The sequence below is a fragment of the Cervus canadensis genome, chromosome 20, assembly GCF_019320065.1.
Source record: "Cervus canadensis isolate Bull #8, Minnesota chromosome 20, ASM1932006v1, whole genome shotgun sequence".
Classification (NCBI taxonomy): Eukaryota; Metazoa; Chordata; class Mammalia; order Artiodactyla; family Cervidae; genus Cervus; species Cervus canadensis.
In genome coordinates this window covers 35,588,977-35,609,351 of record NC_057405.1, presented here as the reverse complement: position 1 = coordinate 35,609,351, position 20,375 = coordinate 35,588,977, and the positions used below count along the sequence as shown (strand labels likewise).

At 40.0% G+C, this 20,375-nt stretch overlaps 1 protein-coding gene across 6 annotated transcripts in view; it reads right to left on the bottom strand.

The window, feature by feature from the left end:
- Positions 1-20,375, bottom strand: part of DOP1A (DOP1 leucine zipper like protein A) — a 133,849-nt gene that overhangs the window by 33,634 nt on the left and 79,840 nt on the right. For all 6 annotated transcript variants that reach the window (XM_043439529.1, XM_043439533.1, XM_043439532.1 and 3 more), the window contains 6 exons: positions 10,449-11,070; positions 9,507-9,781; positions 8,054-8,206; positions 6,021-6,121; positions 4,047-4,306; positions 515-2,504 (listed from right to left, as the gene is read on the bottom strand). In XM_043439529.1, coding sequence (XP_043295464.1) covers positions 515-2,504; positions 4,047-4,306; positions 6,021-6,121; positions 8,054-8,206; positions 9,507-9,781; positions 10,449-11,070 — 3,401 coding nt within the window. The remainder of the gene's footprint in view (positions 1-514; positions 2,505-4,046; positions 4,307-6,020; positions 6,122-8,053; positions 8,207-9,506; positions 9,782-10,448; positions 11,071-20,375) is intronic.

Genomic DNA, 20,375 nt, shown 5'->3' with positions numbered 1-20,375 from the left:
CTCACACAGGAGATAAACCAGACACTAGTCTATTAAACACCTGGATAAATTTTGACAGATTAATTTTGAATATGGCCTGGGGATACAGATAAAATTAGACACCAAACAATGAAAATTCAAAATAAGAAGTAAAATCAGATGGGAAAAGAATTATTTATAAGTTTAATTTTAGTGTGACATTAACTTGTACTTAGATCAACATATCAGTTAAACCAAGGAAACCCTTTGCAAGGCTTTCTGCTACTTTTGCCAGCTCAGTCAAGAAGGGCATCAAAATTAATTTCAGCTCTATGGCGAAAAAAAAGTCCTGTTTATCTATTCCTTCTGTTTTCTATTCTTGATTCTTTTATGGATACTCTTCCTCAATTTTCTTCTTTATGAAAACAACATACTATGTGTAACCTAACAAGAACCTCTAATTTATTTACCCAAATTGCAACTGACTTTCTAGATGATGAAGTGGTCATACATGTAAAAACTGTCAATAACGACAAAATTAAAAATCAATTCTTACCTACTATCAGATAATCCTGTTTCATATTTGTACTGTTGAATTAAATTATCTAAATTTCTACAAAGCTGTAGTGTCACAGAAACAACCACTCTCTGGAGAACTTTTCCCATGTAAGGCAGAGTAGATGTGATTAAACCAATCCACTGTGGGTGCATCTTACAGGCACAGTGTTGATGCAAAGCTCGTATCACCGCACAGAGGAACATGCCTTGAGATGTGATTGGCTGGGCATGCAAATACTGAAGAGAAGTCATGGGCTGATGGGGACTGATGTGCTCCAGATCAGACACCACAAAATCAAAACCTGTTTCATTCTCTTCAGGGATAGTCATTACCCTGTGTTCGAGAACAATGAGCCTCTGAAGCACTTTGAGAAGTTGTGACTGCAGTGTGCTGCCATTGTCAAATTCATCTTCGGAGAAATTGATCAGGCTGTCCTCTGAGAAACCTTCTTCCACAGCAATCATGTTCTTACCTGCCATCTTTTCACTGTGCCATTTCTGAGCACTAAAGATAGATGACAGCAAACAGTGAAGAATCACTTTCTGAACTTTGCACTTAGATAACATATCAGAGATAAAACTAGGGAAACCTTTTGCTGAGCTTTCTATGACTTTTGCCAGCTCAGTGAAGAGGAGTGTTAAAATTTCAATGCTCATCATCTGCATGTTTCGATTGCCTATTAAATCCTGTGCTGTAACCTTGACATGAGTCGGGTAATGGCTACGCATATAATACAAACAGAGAGAAATAAGGATTTCTATGTACATAGAACTCCGGAAGTTATGATTTGAGTCCACTGGAATGTGACTATAAAAATCTTTGCCCATAACAGAAATCCGGTGTCTGGCCAAAAGATTCTGAAGCAGAGACAACTGAGGCGTATATGCGTTATTTACACTAGTGGTTGAAATGGCATTTACAAAAGCAATGGGGTTAGTTTTCAAGATGGCCTTAATGGCAGAAAAAGCATACAGAGTCCTGGATGAATCGTACAACTGGAGATACAAAAGCACATGCTGATAGAGAGGATGGATGTTGAAATTGGGAGATTTTCGTGATCCTGGAGAACCCATGTCACTCTCAATTTCAGAAATTTCTCCCTCTCCGCAGCTATACCAGTTCTCTAAATCTAGACCATCACTGAAGAAAACACTGGTCTGCTTGAGTTTTTCGTTTGAAGTTTTCTTCTTGTCATCATCCTTTTTTCTGGCAAGTTTTACTTTAGGTTTTGCTCCCGGTTGTTTACCTGACTCCTTTACAATTGTTTCTTTCTCGGAGACTTTTTCTGATAATTTTTCTTTGAAGCTGAACTGAATGCTACTGTGACTTCTCTGTCGAGATCTGGTTTCTGTGGAAGCAACAGAAGAGTCGTGCAAAGTCTGTGCGGTTCCTGAAATACAAGGTGAGGAGCTGTTTCTGGAAATTCCATTTGGCACACACTCACAGCTTCCCTCTGCAGACACAGAAAGAAACTGAGAACTGTCGTCATTCAGTACGGCACTCTGGCTCTGCTGAGCAGGCTGATCTTCGTTGCTAGTCACCTCCTCGCCTGGATCCACATCACTGTCCTTTGGGGGCAGCCCTTCAATTTCAGACTGAGATGTCACTGAGGCAGATTCCGCCTCGAGGCCACTGACAACTTTACATATCAGGTCAAAGACCACCTGCTGAACATCATCATCTGGGGAGCCGGCGCTTGGCGCCTGGGAATCGTCCTGTGCAGTCACGTTCTCAGGATCGGCTTCGTAACTCAGGTTGTCCCCAGCAGAGGACTGAGAACATCCCGAGTCAGACCTCTGAAGTATTTCTATCTGCTGGTCGGGCAGATCGAAATCAGACACAACCATAGGGATTGTCTCACTGCTGGTACTTAGGAGGGACAGCCTGTCACTTAACGGATTAACAGTAAGGCTGAAGTTCTCCATTTCATCCATGGTAAGTGTCTTCTCACCATTTCCTTTCGATGCCATGAGTTGTACTTGGCTTACTGGCAAAAAGAGAGTAAAGAAAAACAATACAAAATACATTAAAATAATTCATTACTTTCATTACCTACTTATATTTTTCTATTAAAATGTTTATTAATATGTTAGACCTTTTAAGTTAGAAAATTATGTAGATGATTATTAGAATTTAAAGATAACTCAACATTAGAAGGCCTATTATTCAACTGAATTAAACAAAACAGCACGTTTAACAGAGATAAAATATAAAACATTGCCCTTATCCCCAAATATGACATTCTTTTTAAATAGTTTGGTATATAGTTAGTATATAAACACATAATCTCCTTGATTTTAAAAAAATTCAACAAGCATTTATAAATTATCTAGTTTGAGTAAGGCCCTAAATGAGGAGAAGAGGGTGAGGAAAGGAAAAAACATCACTCTTTACTCTGAGAAGTTTTAAAACAAGTAGGGATCACAAATACCCATTTCTGTGCTTTTGGGGGAGCATTTCTTCAGAGAGGGTGGAAGGCTTAGTTCCACGCAAGAAGTGCAAAGACAGAAGCTTCAAATTCAGGGAAAGCATCATGACACCACAGATGAGGTCTGAGAATGATCTCAGAGAGGTGAGAATTCAGCAGACAGGCAGGAACTACGGTGGGCAAGGTGTTAATGCAAAGAAGTGCTGGCGATAAGCAGAGCGGACCATGTTCTTAGGAGGATTCAGGGGAAGCTGTGGAAAGGAAGCTAGAGCGAGGAACCACGGCTCTGTAGAAACACACTCAAGATGAAGCAGGGGCACGGTCCATTCTAACTTCACCACCTACCAGCTGTGAGACTCTGAGAAAGCCACAGCCTCACTGGTAACGTGACCTTTCATTACTGACCTTACAGGATTATTTTACAAGAGAGAGAAATGAAGTTGATTCTTTTGTCTGTAAAGTACAATAATCTAAGGGGCCATTATTGGTGTATTATAGAGGGTATCATCTGACAATGTGTGAATGTCTATTAATTACTATTATTAGTAATAGTATTCTATTAATAGTAATAGCAAATATTTATCAAACATTAATCATAACAGTGAACATTTATCAAACACTTATATGCCAGTCACTGCACTACGCATGTCACTAACATGACCACACCTAACGCTCACCATGAAGTTTTGAGAGCTGGGTATCATAGTCCTCATTTTACAGATGAGGGAAATGACGCCTGAAATAGAAATGTGCACTAAAAGCTTACTCTAGATTCCCAGTGGAGTATCTACAGAACACTGCAGGACCAGGACTATAAAGTCTACAGTATTTGCTAATACTGAAGAATGTTTCTGACCAGAGCTATGCTAATGCCGCCCCTGAAAGTGTCAGTTGATAACAGAGATCCAAGTCCTCTAAGATGGTCAGGGATGAGGTACACACTGACACACGCAAGCAGCACTATTGCATGCAGAGGGGAAAAAATCAGCCCATGGAGAAGTTCTCACGTTTAGTTCTCTTGACAATCACTCTTGTGTGTTCACCTCTCTATTTATTAATTTAATTCTAAATAAAGTTGCTCTAATTCCATGCGATATTCACCATTATTGCAGGAAAAGTTCTGCATGAAATGCTTGTCACTCTCTTCTCCAGGAAAACAGGGAGCCTTATTCCAGTAACGTTCTGCTTGTACTCGCTGCACTGAAACCCTCTGAGTTTTGGGATGCAGTAAGAGCAGTAACAGTGGTTCCAAAACTCTTGCGATATCATGTCTTTGTAGGACTTGGTTCAGCCAGGCTTGTCCCACAGAGCTGGTGGAACCATCAAGACTGTTAAGGCTGTCTAGCATGATGAACAGTGACCTACAATAAACACCAATAATTAAAACAAAGAATAGAATACCTACTTTAGTTTTAACACTCTAATTTTTTAAAAATTAACATTACTGTAAGTTGTGTTTCTTACTTTGAATTAACTATTTTAAAGTAATTATACTTCAAAATAACTTTTGACTACAGCGTTTTAATAACCTTAATCCCCAGTCTCAGTAGATACAATGAAAGAAAGAAAAAGAAAGTGAAGTCACTCAGTCATGTCCGACTCTTTGTGACCCCATGGACTGTAGCCTACCAGGCTCCTCTGTCCATGAGATTTTCCAGGCAAGAGTACTGGAGTGGGTTGCCATTTCCTTCTCCAGGGGATCTTCCCAACCCAGGGATAGAACCCGGGTCTCCCGCATTGCAGGCAGACGCTTTTACCATCTGAGCCACCAAGGAAACCAAAAAGATACAATGAGAAAGGAGAAAATAGTCCTCTCTCTTTTCTTATACACTTGTATTTTTTGAAATTTCACAAGCATACATTATCTCTATAAGATACTGTAAAAAAACAGAAGAAAAAAACTTGAGAATTAGTCTGTTTTAGCGCCGTATTACTGTTCGTATCACTAAATACAGCCCCTCTACAAGTCAACACTATTTTCATGTTCTTCTGTGCTCCTTTGCTCCCATTTTCTTTATGAGTTGAAGCCATGTGCTTAATTCAAGGAAAGACTTTCTGTGAAAGGTGTGGAGGTACGGTTTGGGATCAGAAAACCAAAGATAAAACTGGGCCATCTACTTTATCTCACGTATGATGATCTTGGGCAAATCACTTAACTTCACTGTCATGATTGAGAACAGGTGGTTACTGAATTAGAGGTGGTATTTGTGAAGTACCCGGTCCCAGGGCGCAGTTTACTAGAGGGGTTCAGTAGCAGACCGTTAGAGAACGGTGATGCTGCCTTATAGCAGCTGAGATCCAGCAGAGCATGCATCTGATGCTGAGTGGGGCTTCAAGCATAGTTAGATTTGGGGCCGTCTTGATGAGACTTGCTGGTGAGCCTGCTATCTGATGTCGATGTATGTAAGTCTACCTATAAATGGCATTTCCTTGGAAGTTACTGCAAATCTTATTTCTGGTGTCTGAGTCATCTATGTAGTCCAGACAAACAGCAAAACCACTCTCAGGCAGCTAACTAGATGTTGTGAATCCACAGAAGTGATCTGTCAGTATTTTAGTTGTAGATTCTAAGTCTGGTTCAGGCAAGACTGGGAATAACTGTTAGAGAAACACTTATACCATCTACTGTTTATATGAAATTTCACTGAATGTAGACTCAAGAAGGCTGCATATGTTGCTATATTCCTGACATTTAGAGTGATGCCTGGCACATAGGAGGAACTTGATGAGGTCACCCAATGAAAGGAAGGGGCACTGGGTGCTCCAGAAATACAAAGGAAAAATCGGTTAGATAAATAAAAATGCCATGCCTTTTAATACAGCTTAGATTAAAAAGATAATTTATAAATTCTGTTTACAAAATCTGCAAATTACTATCTGCTACTCCTGCCAAATTAGCCAGGGGATTAAAGAAAGGAAACATTAAGATATCTTATTATAAAACCTGAATATAAGGGTCACACAATCTTGAGGGCATTAGCCCACTGTGGCCCCTTTTGCCTGGCAAAGCAATAAAAGTTACTCTTTTCTACTTCGCATCCCCTCAAAAACACCTGAATATAAAACGTAACCAACCTGTCGAAAGACCGTGCAAAAGATGAGGACTTATTTATATGGAGGTCCCTTGTTAGATGCCAAAGAACTGCAAACTTTGCATGTGCTTCCATCCTTATTTTCTGAGGACAAATATGGGAGATGATTTTATTATCCATGAATATATTGAGTGATTTTTAGTAAGAAAAAAAAAAGTTGCTATTTAAGACAGTATTATGTTCAGTGTTCACAGTATTCTAGTACATGCTGAAATAAGCTGTATTTTTTTTTATGGAAACAGAAATACATAAAATACTTAAATATATACAGAAATATTAAACCTAAAGGATCATCTCATGCTGCCATATAAGTTATTATTTAGTTTAGGTGATTAGTTTACTAGATTATTTTATAACAGGGGATGGAAAGAACTAATAATGTGCATGTTACTATATCTTGACTATAGGAAGCACTTTCCCCTTCATTTTAATATAAGTAAACAGTAGTCAAAACTAATTTTATGGCACTATATAATTTGCTTAGCTCCTAGAAATTATATATTAATTTCAAATAAACTTATCATCACTTATAAATCTGGTTTATTAGATTAAAAATTTAAGGACTTAAAAAAACTCTATTTCTACACAAAAACTATTACATCACTTTTGGAATTATCTGGAAAAGATTATGTGATAACAATGGATAAAATAATGTAAGAATAAATTATTTAGAATGATCAATATTAGATATTAGACAATAATGCGTTAGTAGAAATTACAAGATTATAAGAAATTGTATAGTCTTTCTCCAGCATTTGTAGAATCCATCAAGTAAAAGATCCCCCAAATCAGATTGCAACTGTCTAAACTGTGACAGGTTAGAGGAATGCCTGCTTTTCCTGTGGTCTTAATGCATGCTTTTCCAATGAAGCTTGCATTTGTACATCAACCAATACAAACACATTAAAAAAAATAATAACTGATACTTTAATTTTTTCGTGGATATATAATATCCTTATTTAGAACTTAGAAATGTTATACAAGTAAACAGGGATATAATTTGTCCTAGATTTATACTTAAAGTAAAACAAACTATTACATTAAAATACAAGGCTTTATTTAAAAATTTCTGAACAATTCTGAAAGAATGTATAGAAGGAGAACTAGAATATTAACATTTCTCTTGGAATAAACTTTTCATTCCTCTCATTCACTCCATTTGCCACTTCCCTGCGGCCAAATGCTTCATTTACTCAACACAAAGCCTTTTGGAATATAACCTATTCAAAGTCACTAGCATTTAGAATTTTTTTAAAATGAGGGCAATCCACTTCTAAAAGCTGTTCAACAAAATTTTCTATTAACATAAGAGAACAGACACAGGAAGACCACAAACTTCATTAGGTTACCCTGACCAGGTCAATCAGAATGATCATTACAGCTTCTTTTCAGGTCTGCTCATAACTCAGCCATCTTTAACTGACACTTATGAATCACACTTCATATACATAGGATACAAAATCCTTATTTATTCTTTGTCCATGGAATTCTCCAGGCAAGAATACTGGAGTGGATAGCCATGCCCTTCTCCAGAGGATCTTCCTGACCAAGGGACTGAACCCAGGTCTCCTGCATTGCAGGCAGATTCTTTACCATCTGAGCCATCAGGGAAGCCCATAACCTCACATATTAGCATTCTGTAACTTACAAATGCCATTTCACACACATTAGTAAATGAATCCATCAGTTTCATAACTGAGACCACTGAATACATCTGTAAACAACCCAAGAACTCAGACAAGCAACAACTTAAATCATCACTCCCCACTCCTGAATCACAAAATAAACCCAGCATTTGATTTGGGTTGCTTGATTTTTCATATTACTGTCACTTTTTACAAAGAAGTTTCCTCTAAGACGAATAGAACACATTTAAAGATATGATAATCATTCTGAATGAAGCTATCTTATTCAGATACTGGATGCCACAATTTTCCTAGGGTTTCCTTAATTTGCCTTTCAGTATAACAGGAGCAGGGGGTAAGGTGGGCACAGGATCAGCAGAGAAGAATTTACCTTATCTTTATGGGTTAACTGCTGGCTTATCACATCCTCACAGATGCTGGATGAAGGAACCAAGTTATGTAATTGATAAAACAGTTCCACACTCTTCTGGTGGTGCTGAGGTGTTGTATCTCCCAGCTGGTTCCACAATGTTAAAGCTACATGCTATTAAAAAGAAGATGTAAAAGTCACAGTGTTACACAATTATAAATGAGAACTTTTAAACATTTCCTATTAGCTACAAACAAGCCTCTGACTGCCAGACCTAGAAGGTCTTAATACTCATTATGTCACTGAAATGAGATTTAAAAGTGTAGCTTTCCATCTGCTTGCTTCTCGTCATCCAGGTTTTTGGGATATCTTACAACAGACAGTCCTTTAACTAAATTTACTTTAAACATCAGATATGTTAGCACTTTTTACAGGGTCCAGATAAGACCCTATTTCACTATTTTAGTGATGTTTAGTAAAGTGATGCTAGAATACATTATCTTTAAGAGGATGTAAAAAGACCCTGATGCTGGGAGGGATTGGGGGCATGAGGAGAAGGGGAAGACAGAGGATGAGATGGCTGGATGGCATCACTGACTCGATGGGCATGGGTTTGGGTAGAATCCAGGAGTTGGTGATGGACAGGGAGGCCTGGCGTGCTGCGATTCACGGGGTCACAAAGAGTCGGACACGACTGAGCAACTGAACTGAACTGAAACCCCGCACTGAGGGAAGTTTAATGTTTATGTTTGTATGTCGCAAAGTGAAATATAATTCATAGTTCAAATATCCAAACTTCTTAAACCATAAAATAGGCTGTGTGTATTTCAGTGCTACATGTGTTAACACAGCATATGATTATCTACGACAGCACTAATAAAAAGGCATCAGTCAGTCATCAGGGTTCACCACCACCAGATGATAGAACCTAACTCTAATCTAGCCAGATGGACTATCTGAGGGATACAATGACTTGAAGATTAAAATTTTTTATATATAAAGAATCTACCTGCTTAAGCAAAATATACTTGATGTTCTTTCTATGCCAAAGATATCATATGTACTGCTGTGAAACAAATCAAAGGATATGCATTTTTTCCTGAATGACATCATGTTATCACAGATGATCATCAGACAATTTAGGGTTGGAAAACTTCTCCTGGACATTTTGGAGACCTGAGGTTGTACTCTATGAAAAGCAAAAGTGTGACAACCACTTCATATGGAAATATATTTTACACTATAAATGAACTTTTCTTTTTACCCCAATACTCCCCTTATTCATTTTTCCTCCTCACAAAACTGAGGACAGGATTGGCCAAGCACTACTGATCAAATATGGTATATGGTATCTTTTCCTTACAGTACAATGTTAAGAGGTGTTCAATTAAGCCTGACTATCATCTTTTAAATCTCTGCTAAGCAGATCAGGTCAAGTCTCATCTTAGTCATGCTTGTAGTTCTTAAAACTTACCTTGAAAAATTCAGTCTTCTCAGCTATGTATCTCAGATTGCCCGGCGTGAGAGGAGGTCTAATCACCACGGCTACTCGTCCCTGGTTTGGACTTAAGGGCTGGGCAGGCTCCACACTGTTGATGTTTTCCCCAGTGACCATGGCCACGGACTGAGTCAATCCTACCAGGTCCATCACTAGTGAAATGGCGACACTCTGCACGCTGAAATCACTTGCTTGGCTGCAAGCGTTCATCAGCGTCTGGAGCCACAGCGGAGGCTGCACGTGCTCCCAGTCTGAAACAGAAGCCGGAAGCCAACACAGTCCATCACAGTGAACCTTCCAGGCATAGTCTGTCTTCCAAGGTAATTTCTAAAAACAAAGCACTTATATCTAAGAACTTTAGGCCTTGCTCTGTGAACAAAACCATGGTTTCTCACACACACACTGCAGCTTCAAGAAAATAAAGCAGCAACAGGAATTTCATAAATTTTTTAGTATGTATTTTTCTTGTGCCAAGTCACACAATCCATTTTCTGTCCTAAAAAAGTTTATTAATCAACAAATATTATGTAGCTCACTGCAGTCTGTGTGTGTTATACACAAATTTAAAGGAATGTAAATTTATATGATGCTAGTCATAATAAAGGAAATCAGCAGATCCAAATGTTATACTAATTTTCTCCAGAGAAAGGAGTTAACTTCCTCCTTAGCGTCTGCTTGCTTGCCAACAAACTGTGAGACATCACGATCACAAAATTCTCCAACATATCAATCTCCTCAAAATGACAGTATTTTGTTTTAAAAAACTTACAAATTAAAGCCACACTTTTAAAAATTAACTGGCTAGAAAAAGAAATCAAACCCCAGTTTTAACATCTGAGCATTCCTTACAATAAAGGGTGAGTGGGTGGGAAGCGTGCTATAGAAGATATTTTAAATAAATAAAACAGCGCGCCTTACCAGAGTCTGACTTCTCGGGGCGTAAGTCTGAGGGGCGGCTCCCCTCAGCGATGTACACGGGGAAGCTGGAGCACTCCAGGAGAAGCTGGCAGGCAGCGAGAAAGGCGGGGAGGTACTCTTTGGAGGCTTTTTGTTTACTTATGTTTCTCTCTCTTACGTCCCCCTGGGAATCCCTGTCCCAGCTGGAAGTCTCCCCCTGTTCTCCACTGAGATCCCCTTGATGCTCTGGAGTCACAGCCTGAGAGAAGGCGTTGCTATGGATGATGTAGAGGTTGATGAGTCTGGTGAGAAACTGCTGGACGTACTCCAAGCAGCACTGCATTGCAGTTTTCTGGGCTGTCTTCCCACTTCGGGGTGCCGTCCCCTGAGCGATTACGGAAGGGGGCTGGATGACCGTTTCTTCAGACCCCACAGTGGAGGCCGTTTCTGTTTCAGAGGATGTGCTCCCAATCGGGATGGCAGCTGCCCCCTGCCCCTCACTCAGTTCTCTGTCAATGTCATCAGTTCGGTCTGCTTGATACTGTATGAAGTCAGTGAACCCACTCTCTGACGAGCGACTACTGGGTGGATTTTCTCCATCTTCGAATACTTCGGTAGGATTTTCAAGAGAAACTGATGAGACCTGGTAGACAGCAAAAAGAGCAGGAGGCTGAGTAGCTACATGTATATATGAGAAATTAAAATTAAATAGTCACATTTTGAAAGAAGTCAGCTATGGATTAGACTTATTCACGACTTAACTCACATTTCACAATTTAATCCATACATCTGGTTAACTCTTAGAACAGTTTCTACAATTGATTCATGTACCTATGATAACAGGAAATACTGACACAGTTCTAATTAATATATTAATATAAAGTCATTCAAGAAATATTTATTATTTGCTATATGCATAACTTAAGCTTAGGTTCTTGAGGACAAAATACGTATATGTAAAACTCTCTAAGATCTATATCCTTGTTTCAAACTACTAACAATTTATTCAATCTACTTCATGAAATCACTTTCATGTCTCAATAATGCATGGAAACAAGACATGCAAGGTTAAAAAAATTACATTTTAAGAACGAGAAATAAAATCTACTAGGTTTTCTATTCAGGACCATATGAAAGTGAAACTTCTGTCTGAAATATGTAAAAGTTCTGTTTTAATGTTTGCCATTAATCTTACACTCTTTCAACAAACAGTTATTGAACCCATACTATTTGCCACATTAGGTACTAGCAATAAAAGGAATTATTTATAATCTAGAAGAGATAATTAATTTTAACACAAACAAAAAATGAACCAACTACTGAAGCAGAATAGAGCCAGAATAGATGAACTGTTCCTTCTCTATAAACATAGGATGAGTATCATCATCAAGCATATTTTCTGGTTTAGTTTAAGTAAACAAAAGCTGTATACATCATGAACTCCTTGGGAAATTGTGCCAGAGCATAACTTGAACTTGAATAAGATGACTAAAAAGTGATCTCAGGGAAGATCCCTGAAGATATACACTCTAAATGCTGCCACAAAGCTGAGCCTCACCCAGAGTTCTTCGCCTCAGTGAGGGACACAACTGTTCATCCGACCAGGAAGGCAGACAGCGAGGGGCGCTTCTTGCTGCCTTACCCACCACTGCTCCACACTTTCCCTACATCCATTCCAGGGCAGTGGTCAAGGGTGCTGGCCGTTAGTTTGCTAAGGCTCTGACATTTTCCCACTTGGCAAATTACTAAACCTCTCCAAACCCAGGTTACCTAATCTGGGTAACAGAGATGGCAATATTTCGTACATTTAAGAATTTACTATGAGGATTAAGTTAAGATAGTGTACATTTAAGAATTACTATGAGGATTAAGTTAAGATAGTGTATACAGTGGGGAAAAAAGTGAAAGGGTTAGTCGCTCAGTCATGTCCAACTCTTTGCGACTCTGTACAGTAGCCCGCTGGGCTCCTCTGTCCATGGAATTCTCCAGGCAAGGATGCTGGAGTGGGTAGCCATTCCCTTCTCCAGGGGATTTTATCAACCCAGGGATCGAAGCCAGGTCTCCCACATTGCAGGCAGGTTCTTTACCATCTGAGCCACCAGGGAAGCCCCTGTGTACACAGTACTTGCCACTTATTAAGCACTCAATAAATGTTAGCAATCACTCGTCACCCTACCAATCCATTACTACCGCTTATGGACTTTTCCTCTTCAATACATGGCTGATCCATCCATTTCCGCCTTCACTCCCCCATGGTGTTAGTACGTGTTATCACCACCTCTCACCTGCACGACGCACATCTCCCCACATCCATTTCTGTTTCTCAGATCCATACCCCACACTGCACAGTAACTTTTCTAATACACAAATCGGACTATGTCACTTGCCTTTTTCCCTTCAGTGTCTTTCCATTGCTCCTCAGATAAAGAATAAAAGCCTGAGGACAGTGACAAGCTCTGGAAGGCCTGGCCCCTCACCTTCTGCGGGGCGCTCCTTTCTGCCTGAGAGCCTGTGCAGGTGCTCCCTGCTCTGTCAAGTGCTCTCTGCCTCCCACCTCACCTGCGCTGACTCCTCTAGAGCTTCACTCAGACAACTGTTCCTCAAGAAAGCCTTCCCTGGCCCCTGATCTAGGTCAGATCACCCCAATTCCCACCTTCCGACCACTCTATACTTTCCTTCATACATTTATCACAGCTATAATTAAATGTGTAATTGTTTGTTTAATGTGTGTCTCCCAAGTAGAAGGAAAGTGTTGGGAAGGGCAGAATTCACCAAGGTGTGCCTAGTCCACCGCTGGGTACACAGAGTGGGTGCTGAATGGAGAGAGGTTATTTTCTGTACTTCAAAGGCAAAAAAACAAAAAAAAGAAATCTGAAGCTCAGGGAAATTCAATACAAATCTTGCCCAAGACCACAGAAAATAAGCTTAGTATTTAGGAGAAGAGCTCAGATTAGATGATTCCAAGTTCACACTCCCTTCATGGTAGCAGATCACTGTCTCTATAACAGCATAAGAACTGTTGCATTATAATGCCAAAGATTAGGGGTAGCCATTTGAACTGAACCTGTCCATTTCTCTCCTTTGAAAAATCTTGTATTAATACATTAAAAAAACACAAATCTTGCTTAAATGGTAGAACTGTCATTAGCTTATTATTACTTCTGCACTAATCTTTTTCATATGAAGACTATAGAACAATGGATGACATTAAGTTCAGTTCAGTTGCTCAGTCGTGTCCGACTCTTTGCAACCCCATGAATTGCAGCACGCCAGGCCTCCCTGTCCATCACCAAGACTCCTGGAGTTTACTCAAATTCATGCCCACTGAGTCGGTGATGCCATCCAGCCATCTCATCCTCTGTCATCCCCTTCTCCTCCTGCCCCCAATCCCTCCCAGCATCAGGGTCTTTTCCAATGAGTCAACTCTTCGCATGAGGTGGCCAAAGTATTGGAGTTTCAGCTTCAGCATCAGTCCTTCCAATGAACACCCAAGACTGATCTCCTTTAGGATGGACTGGTTGGATCTCCTTGCAGTCCAAGGGACTCTTAAGAGTCTTCTCCAAGGAGGAGCCAAGATGGCGTAGGAGTAGGACGGGGAGACCACTTTCTCTCCTACAAATTCATTGAAAGAATAACTGAACGCAGAGCAAACTTCACAGAACAACTTCTGATCACTAGCTGAGGTCATCAGGCGCCCAGAAAAGCAGCCCATTGTCTTCGAAAAGAGGTAGGACAAAGTATAAAAGATAAAAAGTGAGACAAAAGAGCTGAGGACGGAGATTCGTCCCGGGAAGGGAGTCTTGGGCGGCACTGCTTGGGGTAGGGTCCGAGCCTGAGTGCCCTGAGGACAATCGGAGGGAGCTTCTGTGAGGTGCCAACTTGAACTGTGGGAGACCAAAAGAGAGAGAGTACATTAACCGGCCCGAACACACTGCCGGCCGTTCGCAGAACAGAGACCGAGAAAGTCCAGAGAAGAGCTCGCAGGCTGCGGACCAGCCCCGCCCCGCCGGAGGCAGGAGGCAGGGGGGAGGGGAAGGTCGTGGAGAGACACAGGGCGCAGGCACCCGACCGGCGCGGGTGGGGGCTGGGGACGCGGAGGGCGGAAGGCGCGCGCACCCGACTGGCGCCAGCGGAAACTGAGACTGGGTCCGCGGAAGGGAGTGGGCGCGCCACACCTGGGGAGAGAGTGCCCACCAAGCCCCTGGCTGCCTGAATCGCTCTGACGGGGAAGGCACAGAGAGCAGGCGCAGCTTTTCGCTCCGCGCTTTTGTGGAACACCCGAGGGCTGGAACCTCGCGCAGCGCGGGGCACGCTCTATATAGACAGCCGGGAGCCTGAGCAGCGCAGACGGAGAAAGCGGCGTCAGCCCCTCCCGGCAGCGCCAGCCCGTCCCCGCGGCGCAAGCCCGCCCTCACAGCGCCAGCCCCTCCCGGCAGCGCCAGCCCGTCCCCGCTGCGTCAGCCCCTCCCCGCAGAGCGACGGAACTAGCTACCTGAATAAGAGTCCACCTCCGCCCGCCTGTGTCAGGGCGGAAATGAGGCTCTGAAGAGACCGGCAAACAGAAGTCAAATAAACAAAGGGAACCGCTTCAGAAGGGACTGGTGCAACAGATTAAAATCCCTCTAGAAAACACCGACTACACCGTAAGGGGCCTGTAGATACTGAGAAATGTAAGCTGGAACGAGGAGCTATCTGAAACTGAGCCGAACCCACACTGACTGCAACAGCTCTAGAGAAACTCCTAGATATAATTTTACTTTTTTCTTTTTTTTTTTCTTTTTTTTCTTTTTTATTTTTTCTCTTTTATTTTCCTTTAAAATCCCCTATTACTCCCCCATTACTCCTTAACTTTCATTTTCATAGATTTTTACGATTTTTTTAATTAGGGGAAAAAAAAATTTTTTTTTTCTTTTTTTTTCTTTTTTCTTCTTTTTTTCTTTTTCTTTTTCTTTCCTTTTTCTCTTCTATTTTCTATTTTTCTTTTCCTCTTATTTCTTTTAAAGTCCTCTAGTACTCCTCTACTACTCCTTAATTTTCATTTTCAACACACTATCACCTTACAAAAAAAAAAAAAAAAAGAAGAGAAGCCCTATTTGTAACCGAAGATTATTCTCTCCCAATCTTGACTCTCTGTTTTCTACCTCAGAACACCTCTATTTCCTCCTTTCCCCTTCTCTTCCCAATCCAATTCTGTGAATCTTTGTAGGTGACTGGGCTACGGAGAACACTCTGGGAACAGACAGCTGCGTAGATCTGTCTCTCTCCTCTTGAGTCCCCCTTTTTCTCCTCCTGCTCATCTCTATCTCCCTCCTCCCTCTCCTCCTCTTCATGTAACTCTGTGAACCTCTCTGGGTATGCCTAACAGGGGAGAATCTTTTCGCCATTAACCTAGAAGTTTTCTTATCAGTGCTGTATAGCTGGAGAAGTCCTGAGACTACAGGAAGAATAAAACTGAAATCCAGAGGCAGGAGACTTAAGTCCCAAACCTGAGAACACCAGAGAACTCCTGACTACATGGCACTTTAAGTAATAAGTGACCGTCCAAAAGCCTCCATACCTACACTGAAACAAACCACCACCCAAGAGCCAATAATTATAGAGCAAGACATACCACGCAAATTCTCCAGCAACGCAGGAACATAGCCCTGAACGTCAACATACAGGCTGCCCAAGGTCACACCTAACACATAGACCCATCTCAAAACTCATTACTGGGCACTCCATTGCTCTCCAAAGAGAAGAAATCAAGTTCCACGCACCAGAACACTGACGCAAGCTTCCCTAACCAGGAAACCTTGACAAGCCAATCGTCTAACCCCACCCACTGGGTAAATCTTCCACAATAAAAAGGAACCACAGACCTCCAGAATACAGAAAGCCCACTCCAGACACAGCAATCTAAACAAGATGAAAAGGCAGAGAAATACCCAACAGGTAAAGGAACATGAAAAATGCCCACCAAGTCAAACAAAAGAGGAGGAGATAGGGAATCTACCTGGAAAAAGAATTTAGAATAATGATAATAAAAATGATCCAAAAATCTTGAAAACAAAATGGAGTTACAGATAAATAGCCTGGAGACAAAGATTGAAAAGATACAAGAAATGTTTAATAAAGACCTAGAAGAAATAAAAAAGATCAATTAAAAATGAATAATGCAATGAATGAGATCAAAAACACTTTGGAGGGAACCAAGAGTAGAATAACGGAGGCAGAAGATAGGATAAGTGAGGTAGAAGATAAAATGGTGGAAATAAATGAAGCAGAGAGGAAAAAAGAAAAAAGGATCAAAAGAAATGAGGACAACCTCAGGGACCTCTGGGACAATGTGAAACGCCCCAACATTCGAATCATAGGAGTCCCAGAAGAAGACAAAAAGAAAGGCCATGAGAAAATACTCGAGGAGATAATAGCTGAAAACTTCCCTAAAATGGGGAAGGAAATAGCCACCCAAGTCCAAGAAACCCAGAGAGTCCCAAACAGGATAAACCCAAGGCGAAACACCCCAAGACACATATTAATCAAATTAACAAAGATCAAACACAAAGAACAAATATTAAAAGCAGCAAGGGAGAAACAACAAATAACACACAAAGGGTTTCCCATAAGGATAACAGCTGATCTATCAATAGAAACCCTCCAGGCCAGAAGGGAATGGCAGGACATACATAAAGTAATGAAAGAGAATAACCTACAACCTAGATTAGTGTACCCAGCAAGGATCTCATTCAGATATGAAGGAGAATTCAAAAGCTTTACAGACAAGCAAAAGCTGAGAGAATTCAGCACCACCAAACAAGCTCTTCAACAAATGCTAAAGGATCTTCTCTAGACAGGAAATGCAGAAAGGTTGTATAAACGTGAACCCAAAACAACAAAGTAAATGGCAACAGGACCACACCTATCAATAATTACCTTAAATGTAAATGGGTTGAATGCCCCAACCAAAAGACAAAGATTGGGCTGAATGGATTACAAAACAAGACCTATATATGCTGTCTACAAGAGGACCCACCTCAAAAACAAGAGACACATACAGACTGAAAGTGAAGGGCTGGCGGAAAAAAATATTTCAGCAAACGGAGACCAAAAGAAAGCAGGAGTCACAATACTCATATCAGATAAAATAGACTTTCAAATAAAGAATGTGAAAAGAGACAAAGAAGGACACTACATAATGATCAAAGGATCAATCCAAGAAGAAGATATAACAATTATAAATATATATGCACCCAACATAGGAGCACCGCAATATGTACAGCAAACACTAACGAGTATGAAAGAGGAAATTAATAGTAACACAATAATAGTGGGAGACTTTAATACCCCACTCACAACTATGGATAAATCAACTAAACAGAAAATTAACAAGGAAACACAAACCTTAAATGACACAATGGACCAGCTAGACCTAATTGATATCTATAGGACATTTCACCCCAAAACAATCAACTTCACCTTTTTCTCAAGTGCACACCGAACCTTCTCCAGAATAAGATCACATCCTGGGCCCATAATCTGGTTTGGAAAATTCAAAAAAATTGAAATCATTCCAGTCATCTCTTCTGACCACAGTGCAGTAAGATTAGATCTCAATTACAGGAAAAAAATTGTTAAAAATTCAAACACCTGGAGGCTAAATAACACGCTTCTGAATAACCAACAAATCATAGAAGAAATCAAAAAAGAAATCAAAATATGTATAGAAATGAATGAAAATGAAAACACAACAACCAAAAACCTATGGGACACTGTAAAAGCAGTGCTAAGGGGAAGGTTCATAGCATTACAGGCTAACCTCAAGAAACAAGAAAAAAAAACCAATAAATAACCTAACTCACCTAAAGCAATTAGAGAAGGAAGAATTGAAGAACCCCAGGGTTAGCAGAAGGAAAGAAATCTAAAAAATCAGGGCAGAAATAAATGCAAAAGAAACTAAAGAGACCATAGCAAAAATCAACAAAGCTAAAAGCTGGTTTTTTGAAAAAATAAACAAAATTGACAAGCCATTAGCAAGACTCATTAAGAAACAAAGAGAGAAGAACCAAATTAACAAAATTAGAAATGAAAATTGAGAGATCACAACAGACAACACTGAAATACAAAGGATCATAAGAGACTACTACCAGCAGCTCTATGCCAATAAAATGGACAACTTGGATGAAATGGACAAATTCTTAGAAAAGTATAACTTTCCAAAACTGAACCAGGAAGAAATAGAAGATCTTAACAGACCATCACAAGCAAGGAAATCGAAACTGTAATCAAAAATCTTCCAGCAAACAAAAGCCCAGGACCAGATGGCTTCACAGCTGAATTCTACCAAAAATTTAGAGAAGAGCTAACACCTATATTACCCAAACTCTTCCAGAAAATTGCAGAAGAAGGTAAACTTCCAAACTCATTCTATGAGGCCACCATCACCCTAATTCCAAAACCAGACAAAGATGCCACAAAAAAAGAAAACTACAGGCCAATATCACTGATGAACATAGATGCAAAAATCCTTACAAAATTCTAGCAAACAGAATCCAACAACATATTAAAAAAATCATACACCATGACCAAGTGGGCTTTATCCCAGGAATGCAAGGATTCTTTAATATCTGCAAATCAATCAATGTAATACACCACATTAACAAATTGACAGATAAAAAAATCCATACATTTTATCTCAATAGATGCATGAGAAAGCCTTGACAAAATTCAACACTCATTTATGAGAAAACTCTCCAAAAAGCAGGAATAGAAGGAACATACCTCAACATAATAAAAGCTATATATGACAAACCCACAGCAAGCATCACCCTCAATGGTGGAAAATTGAAAGCATTTCCCCTGAAATCAGGAACAAGACAAGGGTGCCCACTCTCACCACTACTATTCAACATAGTGTTGGAAGTTTTGGCCACAGCAATCAGAGCAGCAAAAGAAGTAAAAGGAATCCAGATAGGAAAAGAAGAAGTGAAACTCTCGCTGTTTGCAGATGACATGATCCTCTACATAGAAAACCCTAAAGACTCTACCAGAAAATTATTAGAGCTAATCAATGAATATAGTAAAAGTTGCAGGATATAAAATTAACACACAGAAATCCCTTGCATTCCTATATACTAACAATGAAAAAACAGAAAGAGAAATTAAGGAAACAATACCATTCACCATTGCAACAAAAAGAATAAAATACTTAGGAGTATATCTACCTAAAGAAACAAAAGACCTTTACATAGAAAACTATAAAACACTGATGAAAGAAATCAAAGAGGACACAAACAGATGGAGAAACATACCGTGTTCATGGATTGGAAGAATCAATATTGTCAAAATGGCTATTCTACCAAAGCAATCTATACATTCAATGCAATCCCTATCAAGCTACCAACGGTATTTTTCACAGAACTAGACCAAAGAATTTCACAATTTGTATGGAAATAACAAAAAACCTCGAATAGCCAAAGTAATCTTGAGAAAGAAGAATGGAACTGGAGGAATCAACCTGCCGGACTTCAGACTCTACTACAAAGCCACAGTCATCAAGACAGTATGGTACTGGCACAAAGACAGAAATACAGATCAATGGAACAAAATAGAAAGCCCAGAGATAAATCCACATACATATGGACACCTTATCTTCGACAAAGGAGTCAAGAATACACAATGGAAAAAAGACAACCTCTTTAGCAAGTGGTGCTGGGGAAACTGGTCAACCACTTGTAAAAGAATGAAACTAGAACACTTTCTAACACCATACACAAAAATAAACTCAAAATGGATTAAAGATCTAAATGTAAGGCCAGAAACTATAAATCTCCTAGAGGAGAACATAGGCAAAACACTCTCCGACATAAATCACAGCAAGATCCTCTATGACCCACCTCCCAGAATATTGGAAATAAAAGCAAAACTAAACAAATGGGATCTAATGAAACTTAAAAGCTTTTGCACTAC